Source organism: Symphalangus syndactylus, chromosome 17, assembly GCF_028878055.3.
Source record: "Symphalangus syndactylus isolate Jambi chromosome 17, NHGRI_mSymSyn1-v2.1_pri, whole genome shotgun sequence".
Classification (NCBI taxonomy): domain Eukaryota; kingdom Metazoa; phylum Chordata; class Mammalia; order Primates; family Hylobatidae; genus Symphalangus; species Symphalangus syndactylus.
This window is the reverse complement of record NC_072439.2, coordinates 13,649,265-13,662,361: the sequence shown is the minus strand read 5'-3', so window position 1 is coordinate 13,662,361 and position 13,097 is coordinate 13,649,265. Positions and strand designations below refer to the sequence as shown.

Here is a 13,097-nt window from a genome sequence, read left to right as displayed (position 1 = left end):
TTTTTTTTTGAGACAGGGTATCACTTTGTCACCCAGGCTGGAGTGCAGGGACCTGATCATAACTCACAGCAGCCTCAACCTCTTGGGCTGAATCAATCTTCCTGTCTGAGCCTCCTGTGTAGCTGGGGCTATACAGGTGTACCACCATGCCCAGCTAATTTTTAATTTTTTTTTTTTTTTTTTTGAGATGGATCTCTCTCTGTCACCCAGGTTGGAGTGCGGTGGCGCGATCTCGGCTCACTTCAACCTGCGCCTCCCAGGTTCAAGCGATTCTCCTGCCTTGGCCTCCCAAGTAGCTAGGACTACAGGCATCCACCACCATGCCTGGCTAATTTTTGTATTTTTAGTAGAGACAGGGTTTCGCCATCTTGGCCAGGCTGGTCTCGAACTTCTGACCTCAGGCGATCCGCCCTCCTCGGCCTCCCAAACTGCTGGGATTACAGGCGTGAGCCACCGTGCCTGGCCTGATGGATCTTAAACAGAACACGGTAGACACCAACAGTTAAAAAAACAGGACCCAGTTTAATATCTAAGCTGCAGCGAGGTTACAGAGGCATCTTGGGGCTCAGTCCCTGAGCTCCAGGACGCCCAACTGGGAGTGGGGCTCCACTCTCCTACGTACAGACCACCCCATAGGGAAACGGTCACACGATGTCCGGCTGGGACGCCACAGGCCTGGCCGTTCTGTGGCCGCATCCGCGTCGGGGTCCCTGTGGCCTGGCTGGGCGAGCCAGGGAGGGGGCTGATTCCTGGGAGTGGTTCAGCAGCGAGTTCTGAATGTCTTCCAGGACTTCACGGAAGAGTTCCTCTCGGGACTTCATGCCGTCCAGGTAGACTGAAATCAGAAAGGCCACGGTCAGGGCCGCTGGGAGGAAGGGGCCAGAGCACAGGGGGAGGAGTGGACGGCTGGGTCAGGAGCAAGGAGATCTGCAGAGTCGGGCTGCTGGAGTCAGTTTCCTAGATCGACAGCAAGAGGGGGCCGGGCGCGGTGGCTCACACCTGTAATCCTAGCACTTTGGGAGGCCAAGGCAGGCGGATCACGAGGTCAGGAGTTCGAGACCAGCCTGGCCAACATGGTGAAACCCCATCTCTACTAAAAATACAAAAATTAGATCGGTGTGGTGACGCACGCCTGTAATCCCAGCTACTCAGGAGGCTGAGGCAGGGGAATGGCTTGAACCTGGGAGGCAGAGATTGCCGTGAGCCAAGATCACGGCACTGCACTCCAGCCTGGGCGACAGAACAAGACTCCGTCTAAACAACAACAACAACAAAAATAGCAAGAGGGACTGGGGGCGAGGCTCACGGAGAAACATCCAGGTTTCCAAAGGTCCTGAATGGGGAGAGCTGAAGGGTGTTTAGAATGGTGGCCAGCTGCAGTGGCTCATGCCTGTAATCCCAGCACATTGGGAGACAGAGGAGGGCAACTCCTGAGATCAGGAGTTCGAGACCAGCCTGGCCAATGTGGTGAAACCCTATTTCTATTAATAATACACAAATTAGGGGCTGGGTGCGGTGGCTCACGCCTGTAATCCCAGCTACTTGGGAGGCCAAGGCAGGCAGATCATCTGAGGTCAGAAGTTTGAGACCAGCCTGGCCAACATGGGGAAACCTCGTCTCTACTAAAAATACAAAATTAGCTGGGTGTGGTGGCGCATGCCTGGGAGGCTGAGGCAGGAGAATGGCTTGAACCTGGGAGGCGGAGGTTGCAGTGAGCCAAGATCGTGCCACTGCACTCCAGCCTGGGTGATAGAGTGAGACTCTGTCTTGAAAAAAAAAAAAAAAAAAAAAGATGGAGAGGGGCTGGGCTCAGGGTCCCCCCAGGGCAAGGCCTGGTCGTGTTCAGCAGCTTACCCACTTCCACAGCGTTGGCCTCCATCTCCTGCCTATACTTCTGGTACATGGGCCACACGTGGCCGTCGAAGAGGCCAGGGGGATCAGGGACTGTGTAGTTGCGGGTACTGCAGAGGGAGAAGGCAAGGATGGCTTAGAGCACAGAAGGGTGATGCCAAGAATATACCTCCGATGGGGGTCTGAAACCTGTCACGGTCAGGGACAGAAGCTGTGAGCAAGGGGACCCTCGGTCAGAAGCCCTGGGCTGGAGGCTCCAACCTCTGGCATGTTCACCCTGCGGGCCCGGGAGATGCCCTGGGCTGGAGGCTCCAACCTCTGGCATGTTCACCCTGCGGGCCCGGGAGATGCCCTGGGCAGGGTGGGGGTGGGCCATGCTATCCAGGCCTCGGGCTCTGAGCGCCTGGCACAGAGCTCCAGCCAGCTAAGTGCCCAGTGCCTGTGGCGTTGGGATGTGGCCTGTGTCCAGTGGCGTTTTCTTTTTTTTTTTTTTGAGATGGAGTCTTGCTCTGTCGCCCAGACTGGAGTGCAGTAGTGTGATCTTGGCTCACTGCAACCTCCGCCTCCCAGGTTCAAGCCATTCTCTTGCCTCAGCCTCCTGAGTAGCTGGGATTACAGGAGCCCACCACCATGCCTGGTTAATTTTTAAATTTTTAGTAGAGATGGGTTTCACTTTGTTGGCCAGGCTGGTCTCGAACTCCTGACCTCAGGTGATCCTCCCGCCTCGGCCTCCGGAAGTACTGAGGTTACAGCCCAGAGCCACTGCACCCGGCCCCAGTGGCATTTTCTAGGTTACTGTTGGTTCCACCTGGTAATTCAAAACAGGGCCCTCGGGAGCCCACCGCACCCCAGACACCAAGCGCACCTTCTCCTCCACTTGCACTCTTCATACGGGACAGTCAGGAAGTACCGGCGGCTGTACAAGTCCACCAGGGGCCTGGGCGGAGCGGGGGAGACACAGTCAGCACCTGTGAGCTTTCCTTCAACTGCGGTCAAAATATCCAACCCCCCAGCCTTGGCTGCCAGAGGGTGGCGAGCACATGGGGTGGTCTGGGCCACTGAGTTTAGGGGTCAGGGAGGGAAGCTGAATTGGCCATCCCTGCAGCAGCCCCCCACAAAATTGACCATGCTTCTTCTCCAACTTGGACGGGCACAGAGAGACAGAATGTCTTGCTCAGGGCCACACAGTGAAGCCGGAGGGCACGGCCTAGGTTACTGGTCTGCCCGAGAAGTCTGAGGTTCCAGAAGAAAGACTCAGTTTCCCCAAGAAGGGTGGCTGTTTGTCCCAGACTTGAGTTTTTTAGTTTTAATTTGTTTTTGAGATGGAGTCTCTCTCTGTCACCCAGGCTGGAGTGCAGTGGCACGATCTCGGCTCACTGCAACCTCCATCCCCCGGGTTCAAGCAATTCTCTTGCCTCAGCCTCCTGAGTAGCTGGGATTACAGGCACCCGCCACCACACCTGGCTAATTTTTTGTATTTTTAGTAGACAGGGTTTTGCCATGTTGGCCAGGCTGGTCTAGAACTCCTGACCTCAGGTGATCAATCTACCTTGGCCTCCCAGCGTGCTGGGATTACAGGCGTGAGCCACTGTGCCTGGCTCCAGACTTGGGTTGATCCCAGCTCTGCCCCCAACTCCTGACTTCCCGTGGTGGCTCTGCTCCTGGGTCTCCTGCCTATTAAAATAGAGATGTGAGCCAGGCGTGGTGGCTCACGCCTGTAATCCCAGCGCTTTGGGAGGCCGAGGCGGGTGGATGGCTTGAGGTCGGGAGTTTGAGAACAGCCTGGTCCAATAGGGTGAAACCCCGTCTCTACTAAAAATACAAAAATTAGCCGGGTGTGGTGGCGCAGGCCTGTAATCCCAGCTACTTGGGAGGCTGAGGCAGGAAAATTGCTTGGACTGGGAGGCAGAGGTTGCAGTGAGTCAAGATTTCACCACTGCACTCCAGCCTGGGCAACAAGAGCAAAACTCTGTCTCAAAAAAAAAAAAAACAAACAACAACAACAACAACAAAAAAAACAAGCAAACAAGAGATGGCTACACCCGCCCAGGGAGGACCATGCCTAGGCAAGAGCCTGCAGCTGCTCACCTGTAGCTGTAGAGCAGGAAGCCTTCCAGGAGGAGGATGTGGGTATCCGAGGCCTCTGGCTGGACGCTGACCCCGTGGGCACGGGCAAACTTCTGCGGGCTGCTCAGCCAGGCCTGCACCGTGTCCAGCATGGCCTCCATGTCCAGGGACTCCAGCACTGGGGAGAGGGGAGCAGGTATTGCAGGAGGGCGGACCCCGGGGGACCCCGTGGAAGGGGAGCAGGCATTGCAGGAGGGCGGACCCCAGGGGACCCCGTGGATGGGGAGCAGGTATTGCAGGAGGGCGGACCCCGGGGGACCCCGTGGAAGGGGAGCAGGTATTGCAGGAGGGCGGACCCCAGGGGACCGTGGATGGGGAGCAGGTATTGCAGGAGGGTGGACTCCAGGGGACAGTGGATGGGGAGCAGGCGTTGCAGGAGGGCGGACCCCGGGGGACAGTGGAAGGGGAGCAGGCATTGCAGGAGCGCGGACCCCGGGGGACAGTGGAGGGGGAGCAGGCGTTGCAGGAGGGCGGACCCCGGGGGACAGTGGATGGGGAGCAGGCGTTGCAGGAGGGCGGACCCCGGGGGACAGTGGAGGGGGAGCAGGTATTGCAGGAGGGTGGACCCCGGGGGACCGTGGAAGGGGAGCAGGCATTGCAGGAGGGTGGACCCCGGGGGACCGTGGAAGGGGAGCAGGCATTGCAGGAGGGTGGACCCCGGGGGACAGTGGAAGGGGAGCAGGTATTGCAGGAGGGTGGACCCCGGGGGACAGTGGATGGGGAGCAGGTATTGCAGGAGGGTGGACCCCGGGGGACAGTGGAAGGGGAGCAGGCATTGCAGGAGGGTGGACCCCGGGGGACAGTGGAAGGGGAGCAGGCATTGCAGGAGGGTGGACCCCGGGGGACAGTGGATGGGGAGCAGGTATTGCAGGAGGGTGGACCCCGGGGGACCGTGGAAGGGGAGCAGGCATTGCAGGAGGGCAGACCCCGGGGGACAGTGGAGGGGAGCAGGCGTTGCAGGAGGGCGGACCCCGGGGGACAGTGGAGGGGGAGCAGGTGTTGCAGGAGGGCGGACCCCGGGGGACAGTGGGGCTTGGGGGTGATGCTTGTCCTTACCGTCCCACTGTTTGAAGCCATCTTCCCCAACTGCTATTTGGTCTTGGGGCTGAAACAGAGGAGCCTGAAGCTCAGGCTCGGTGCCCGGTCCTGCCTCACCCCCGCCCTGGGTGATGGAGTCTTAGGGGGTCCCTTGCTGGAGCTGCTGAGGTCCCTGAGGGGTGGGGGCTCTGGCTGACCCTCACATTCTCCCCAGACCATCAGTCATCTCATTAGCCCTCACCCCCACCCACACCCACGCAGCGAGCTGGGCTCAGAGTCCATTTTGCAGATGAGAAAGCAGAAGTGGAGAGGAATAAAGGGTATTCGCCCAGAAAGCCACAGCCGGCTGGCCCTGTTGAGGAATGGTGGTTTTCCCATCCGTCTAATCGGGGTCCCCACTGTAGGGATGTCCAGTGAGAATGGGCTGGGTATGAAATAGGTGCTCAGGAAATGGGAACACGACACCCGTCCCTGGCTCTCCTGGCCCAGTTTATCCCAGAGACTCCAGGAGGGGTCAGGCAGGGAGCGGAGCTGGTGCCCAGCCCACACAGACACTGGGCAGTGGAGGGCGGGGCTGGCTGGGCCTGGCTGCCCACGCTGCGTCCCCTCCCGGCTCCACCTTCCTGGGCGAGGGCGGGCACCTTGAAGAAGTCATCCTGATGGATCACGCAGCAGTTGGGCAGGGCTCTGAGCAGGCTGTTGGTCAGCGTGGTCTTGCCGCCGTTGGTCATGCTGGGGAGACAGTGTGTGCATGAGACTGCCTGGGCTCCCCCCAAGAAGGTCAGGGTGCTCAGAAGGGGGCCTGAGGTGCAGCCTGGGCTCCCCGGGGCCTGTCCATGTCTCAGGGTCTTCCTGCAAATGAGCTCCCAGGATTTTTTTTTTCTTTTTCTTTTTTTTTTTGAGACAGAGTCTTGCTCTGTTGCCCAGGCTGGAGTGCAGTGGTGCGATCTCAGCTCACTGCAATCTCTGCCTCCCAGGTTCAAGCAATTCTCCTGCCTCAGCCTCCTGAGTAGCTGGGATTACAGGCGCCTGCCACCATGCCTGGCTGATTTTTGTATTTTTAGTAGAGACGGGGTTTCTTTCTTTTTTTTTTTTTTTTTTCCAAGAAGGAGTTTCACTCTGTTGCCCAGGCTGGAGTGCAGTGGTGCGATCTTGGCTCACTGCAATCTCTGCGTCCCAGGTTCAAGCAATTCTTTTGCCTCAGCCTCCCAAGTAGCTGGGATTATAGGTGTGCGCCACCACACTCAGCTAATTTTTGTGTTTTTAGTAGATACGGGGTTTTGCCATGTCGTCCAGGCTGGTCTCAAACTCCTAACCTCAGGTGATCCACCTGCCTTGGCCTCCCAAAGTGCTGGGATTAACAGGTGTGAGCCCGGCCCACCTATCTTTACAGATAAGGAAACTGATTTACTCTCAGCAGGGCTTAAAAAAAAAAATAAAACAGCACTGGCCATGCACGGTGGCTCATGCCTGTAATCCCAGCACTCTGGGAGGCCGAGGCGGGAGGATCGCTCGAGCTCAGGACTAGCCTGGGCAACATAGGAAGACCCCATCTTAACAAAAAATTAAAAACGAGCCAAGTGTGGTGGTGCATGCCTGTAGTCCTAGCTACTTGGGAGGCTGAGATGGGAGGATCACCTGAGCCTGGGAGTTCGAGGCTGCAGTGAGCTGTGATCACCCCACTGCAGTCCAGTCTGGGTGAGAGTGAAACCCTGTCTTTAAATAAATAAATAGATAATATAAACAATCTTAGCTGGTCGCGGTGGGTCATGCCTGTAATCTCTGCACTTTGGGAGGCAGAGGCAGGCAGATCACCTGAGGTCAGGAGTTTGCGATCAGCCTGGCCAAACTGGTGAAACCCTGTCTCTAGTAAAAATACAAAAATTAGCCAGGCGTGGTGGTGGGTGCCTGTAATCCAAGCTACTGAGGAGGCTGAGGCAAGATAATTGCTTGAACTCAGGAGTCAGAGGTTGCAGTGTGCTGAGATCGTGCCACCCCACTCCAGCCTTGGTGACAGAATGAGATTTTGTCTCAAAAAAAAAAAAAATTAATAAATAAAAAATAAAATAAAAAAAAAGACTGATGGAAAAAGAGGACCCCTATATCATATCCAGAAGAGCCAGGTTAGAAAAATGTCTAATGTTGGTCAGGTGTGGTGGCTCCCACCTGTAATCCCAGCACTTCGAGAGGCTGAGGCAGGAGGATTACTTGATCCTGGGAGTTTCAGACCAGCCTGGGCAACATAGTGAGACTCCCATCTGTATTATAAAATTTAAAAACCAATTTTTAAAATGTAAGCCCTCAGGTATTAATAATTTTTTAAATAAAAATTAATACAAAGAAAGTGCCTGACATGAATCCAAGTTATCTTGTGCCCTGGGTGGGCTATGACATTTGCAGCGCTGAGTGCAAAATGAAAATTCGAGGCGTCTTATTCTAAAAATATTAGGGGCCGAGCACAGTGGCTCACGCCTGTAATCCCAGCACTTTGGGAGGCCGAGACGGTTGGATCACTTGAGATCAGGAGTTCGAGATCAGCCTGGCCAACATGGTGAAACACCTATCTCTACTAAAAACACAAAGTTTAGACAGGCATGTGGTGCACACCTGTAATCCCAGCTACTTGGGAGGCTGAGGCAGGAGAATTGCTTGAACCTGGGAGGCGGAGGCTGCAGTGAGCCGAGATCACTGCGCTCCAGCCTGGGTGACAGAGCAAGACTCTGTCTCAAACAACAACACCCCCCCCCTTAAAAAAACCCAAAAAACAAAAAATACGAAATTCAAGAGGGAGGCCGGCTAGCATTAGACCAAGCTCCCGTCCCTTCTGAGGCAGGGGTGTGAGCCCCACAAAGCCAGCCCTGCTGGTTACAGAGAGTTTGAATCTCCTCTAGCTTGAGGTCACCTGAGAGAGGCTCCAAAGGCACAGTCATGTGGAATGACATTTTGGGGACCCCGCCCCACCTGCCCATGTGTCAGTCCCCGATTTAGCTAGGACAGCCCCGAGGTGGGAGGAGGGTTCACCAGAGCTTTAGTTAATTTTCCTTTTTTTTTTTTTTTTTTGAGACGGAATCTCGCTCTGTCGCCCAGGCTGGAGTGCAGTGGCGCAATCTCGGCTCACTGCAAGCTCCGCCTCCCGGGTTCACGCCATTCTCCTGCCTCAGCCTCTCCGAGTAGCTGGGACTACAGGCGCCCGCCACCACGCCCGGCTAATTTTTTTGTATTTTTAGTAGAGACGGGGTTTCACCGTGGTCTCGATCTCCTGACCTCGTGATCCGCCCGCCTCGGCCTCCCAAAGTGCTGGGATTACAAGCGTGAGCCACCGCGCCCGGCCAGCTTTAGTTAATTTTCTATCCCTACTGATTTTTTGAGCTGCAGTCTCATTCTGTCGCCCAGGCTGGAGTGAAGGGGCATTATCTCGGCTCACTACAACCTCCATCTCCCGGATTCAAGTGATTCTCCCACCTCAGCCTACCCAGTAGCTGGGATTACAGGCGCGCACCACCGTGCCCAGCTAATTTTTGTATTTTTAGTAGAGACGGGGTTTCACCATGTTGGCCAGGCTGGTCTCAAATTCCTGACCTCAGGTGATCCATCCGCCTCGGCCTCCCAAAGTGCCAGGATTCCAGGCCTGAGCCACCGTGTCTGGTCTATTTTTTTTTAAGCTGAGTATAATTGGAAGGTGGCGGGAATAATTTCCATTTAAAAAATGAAATACTGGGCTCAGTGTCCAGCCCCCCTCCCCACTGGGGACACCGAGACCCCGAGGGCAGAAAATCCGCCCTGCACTCAGACCTCGGGCGGCGCGTCTGTGACCTCAGGCGCCGGGCATCCCTCCATTCATTCCCGGGCCTCCCCCTCTGCACGCACAGGGGGCTTTGCCCCGCGGGGCCGCCCACCAGGTCCCCCCGCGCTCACCCTCCGATGCCCACGATGAGCTTCATGCTGGCGCGGAGGGGCGGCGGGGACGACTTCCAAGGCAGCCCGGGTAGGGCGCGACCACGCAGTGCGCTCCGGAGCGCGTCCCGGCTTCATTGAGAAAACGTGGCGCCTTTATAGGTCTCGGCAGCCTGGAGGCCGCCCCGGGGGAGGTGGCCCGTGGGGGTGGGGCGGGGGCGCCGGCACCTGTTCCCTCTGCCGAATGGAAATAGCTCCAGGCTGCCTTTTGCCTAAATTAGTCACGAGCTGGCCGGGCGGGGGGCTGCCTCTTCCCTCCTCCCACCTCCCTGCCCTCTCTCCACTCCCTCCTCCCCTCTCTCCACTCCCTCCTCCCCTCCCCCCCTTCTTACCCCCTCCTTGCTCCTCTCCACCTCCACCCCCTTCCCTCCTCCTGGCCAGAGAGCTCAGATCAGCAGCCCCACACTTTTCCCTCCCTAAAAATATCCCACTCTGTGTCCTGTGGCCTGACCCTGACATTAAGACTGGTTCTCGTGGCGTCAAGGAAGCGAACTCACCCACCCCCGCCCGCACAGCAGCCCTACAGGCCGGGGCCCTGCGGGGAGCTTCCTTTTCCAACGAGGTCGAGGCCAAGGTGGGCTTAAGATCCTTAGCAGTGAATCACAAGATAGCCTTGCCCTGGTGACCGTGGGGCCCAGCCACAAGATCTCAGCATGACACCAGGGACCATTCATCCAGTGCCTGCCTTGTGGCTGGAGTCATTTGACTGGAGGCCGGCGGGGCGGGGAGGGGGGTAATGAGGAGGAATGACACTCTGCTGCTCCTCTCTTCTACTGGTAAAGGTAAGTATTCTCCTATTAGATGTTTTAATTATTATTTTTTTAAATTTGAGATGGGGCCGGGCGCAGTGGCTCATGCCTGTAATCCCAGCACTTTGGGAGGCCGAGGCGGGCGGATCACGAGGTTAGGAGTTCGAGACCAGCCTGGCCAGCATGGTGAAACCCCGTCTCTACTAAAAATACAAAAAAAATTAGCTGGGCCTGGTGGCACAGGCCTGTAGTCCCAGCTACTTGGGAGGCTGAGGCAGGAGAATTGTTTGAACCTGGCAGGTAGAGGTTGCAGTGAGCTGAGATTGCGCCACTGCACTCCAGCCTGGGCGACAGAGCAAGACTCCATCTCAGAAAATAAAATAAAATAAAAAAATAAATTTGAGACGGAGTTTTGCCCTGTCACCCAGGCTGGAGTGCAGTGGTACCATCTCGACTCACTGTAACCTCTGCCTTCCAGGTTCAAGCGATTCTCCTGCCTCAACCTCCCCAGTAGCTGGGATTACAGGCAAGCACCACCACGCCCAGATAATTTTTGTATTTTTAGTAGAGACGGGGTTTCACCATGTTGGCCAGACTGGTCTCGAACTCCTGACCTCAGGTGATCTGCGTGCCTCAGGCCTCCGAAAGTGCTGGGATTACAGGTGTGAGCCACCACGCCCAGCCTACATTTTTAAATTTTTTGAGACAGGGTCTCGCTCTGTGGCCCAGGCTGGAGTGTGCTGATGTGATCACGGCTCACTGCAGCCTCAACCTCTCAGACTGGAGCGATCTTTCTGCTTCAGCCTCCCAAGCAGCTGAGACTGCAGATTCGCACCACCACACCTAACTTTTTAATTTTTTGTAGAGATGGGGTCTTGCTATGTTGCCCAGGTTGGTCTTGAACTCCTGGCCTCAAGTGATGATTCCTCCACCTCGGCCTCCCAAAGTGCTGGGATTACAGGCATGCGACGCCTCTCCCCGCCAGAAAATAATTTTTCTGATGCTTCTTAAAACAGTAAGGCTGACTTTGTTGAGGGGGGTGGGGGACTACTACCATGGGGTTTTGTAGTATGGGAGGGAGATTGGATTCAATCTTCTCTCCTTCCACCAATACAAGGAAAAGTGGGGAATTATAGCCCAGGAGCAGGGGGGTGATCAGAAGATGGGAAGTGACCAGGAAGGTGGGGTGATAGGACGGCCAAGTTTGTATGTCTGTATGTAGTCAGAGATCAATACACCAAAGAGAGAGAGAATTTTTAGGAGATGAGGTCTTGTTACATTGCCTAGGCCAGTCTCGAACTCCTGGCCTCAAGTGATCCTTCCTCCTCAGCCTCCCAAAGTACTGGGATTACAGGCTTAAGCCACCACGCCTGACCAGTGATGTACTTTATGAGTCCTGTTAACAGAACTGTGACCCTGGACTTCAAGAGCTCTTGCAAAATGGACGGGAAATCTTGGGGCATTCATGAGGAAAGCTCAGAAAAGCAGTCAGCCACAGGATCTGTGACAGTGTGGCGGGGTGGCTGTGTCTGTGGCCGGAGCTCCTCCAGGTGCTCAAGCAGGCACCCAGGAAAGCCCGGCTCCTGGGCTTCACCTCTGGCCCAGATTCGGTGGCAAGAATTTCCTGGCAGCTTCTTGGTGGGGCATGTGGCCCAGGGCCTCAGGTGACAGTGATGTGCCCAGATACAGGCCCTGGCAGGGCACCTCTGGGAGGCCTCCCTGTGCCAGCCCACCCCGGCGGGAAGGAGAGGGAGAAGCCACAGGGGCTACAAATGCCTGCCAGTCCCCAAGCAGTCCCAGGTCCCAGGGTATTGATTAGCGACCTCACTGCCATATGATGCAGTGATCCCATTTACATGAAATGCCCAGGACACGCCAATCCACAGGGACAGGAAGGGGAGGCGTGGGTGCCAGGGGCTGGGGGAGGTGGGTGGGGATGACTGTGGCTGCTAGGGACGGATTTACTTTTGGGGTAATGGAATGTTCTGGAACTTGATAGAGGTGGTATTTGCAAAACATTGTGAAGGTACTGAGAACCGCAGAATGCACTCTTTTTTTTTTTTTTTTTTTTTTTTGAGACGGAGTCTCGCTCTGTCGCCCAGGCTGGAGTGCAGTGGCGCAATCTCGGCTCACTGCAAGCTCCGCCTCCCGGGTTCATGCCATTCTCCTGCCTCAGCCTCTCCGAGTAGCTGGGACTACAGGCGCCCGCCACCACGCCCGGCTAATTTTTTGTATTTTTTAGTAGAGACGGGGTTTTACCGTGTTCTCGATCTCCTGACCTCGTGATCCGCCCGCCTTGGCCTCCCAAAGTGCTGGAATTACAAGCGTGAGCCACAGCGCCCGGCCAGAATGCACTCTTAAAAATGGTTAATTTTATATTAAGTGACTCTCATCTTGATTTATTAAAAAAGTGTCTGTTTGGCTGGGCGCGGTGGCTCATGCCTGTAATCCCAGCACTTTGGGAGGCTGAGGCAGGCGGATTACCTGAGGTCAGGAGTTCGAAACCATCCTGACTAACATGGTGAAACCCCATCTCTACTAAAAATACAAAAAATTAGCCAGGCGTGGTGGCGGGCACCTGTAGTCCCAGCTACTCAGGAGGCTGAGGCAGGAGAATGGCGTGAGCCCGGGAGGTGGAGCTTGCAGTGAGCTGAGATGGTGCCACTGCACTCCAGCCTGGGCAGCAGAGCAAGACTCTGTCTCAAAAAAAAAAAAAATGTTTGCAGTGGCTCACTACTGTAATCCCAGCATTTTAGGAGGTCAAGGTGGGAGGATCGCTTGAGGCCAGGATTTCAACACCAGTCTGGGCAACCTTGTGAGACCTCTGCCTCCTCACCTCCCACCGTCTCTACGAAAAAATAAAAAAAATTAGCTGGGTATGATGGCGTGCTTCTGTAGTCCCAGCTACTTGGGAGGCTGAGGCAGAAGGATCCCTTGAGCTCAGGAGGCTGAGGCTGCAGTGAGCTGAGATTGCATCACTGCACTCTAGCCTGAGCAACAGAGGAAAACCCTGATTAAAAAAAAAAAAAAAAAGCCTGGGTGCAGTGGTTCACGCCTGTAATCCCAGCACTTTGGGGAGCCAAAGCAGGAGAACCACTTGAGGTCAGGAGTTCGAGACCAGCCTGGCCAACATGGCGAAACCCCATCTCTACTTAATACAAAAATTAGCCAGGCATGGAGGTGCGCCCCTGTAGTCCCAGCTACTCGGGAGGCTGAGGCAGGAGAATTGCTCGAACCCGGGAGGCAGAGGTTGCAGTGAGCTGAGATTGTGCCACTGCACTCCAGCCTGGGTGACAGAGTGAGACTCCGTCTCAAAAAATAAAAAAAAAGTAATTATGGTAATAGAAAGTAACCAAATGATGAAGCCTTTAATTTAGT

At 55.6% G+C, this 13,097-nt stretch overlaps 1 protein-coding gene across 4 annotated transcripts; it reads right to left on the bottom strand.

Moving 5' to 3' along the window:
- Positions 1-502: 502 nt before the first annotated feature.
- NMRK2 (nicotinamide riboside kinase 2) lies at positions 503-9,630 on the bottom strand. Of its 4 annotated transcripts, XM_063620837.1 has the most exons (8): positions 9,468-9,630; positions 8,932-9,042; positions 5,658-5,748; positions 5,035-5,083; positions 3,940-4,096; positions 2,717-2,788; positions 1,855-1,961; positions 503-835 (listed from the first exon to the last, which is right to left on the bottom strand). In XM_063620837.1, the coding sequence occupies exons 2-8, from the start codon at positions 8,955-8,957 to the stop codon at positions 645-647; spliced, it is 693 nt and encodes a 230-aa protein (XP_063476907.1). In that variant the 5' UTR covers positions 8,958-9,042; positions 9,468-9,630; the 3' UTR covers positions 503-644. The 4 variants fall into 4 exon arrangements, with proteins under 4 accessions (XP_063476907.1, XP_063476909.1, XP_063476910.1 ...); XM_063620839.1 differs by lacking the exons at positions 1,855-1,961; positions 9,468-9,630 and having other exon boundaries at positions 5,035-5,098; positions 8,932-9,151; XM_063620840.1 differs by lacking the exons at positions 1,855-1,961; positions 9,468-9,630 and having other exon boundaries at positions 8,932-9,151.
- Positions 9,631-13,097: the final 3,467 nt, after the last annotated feature.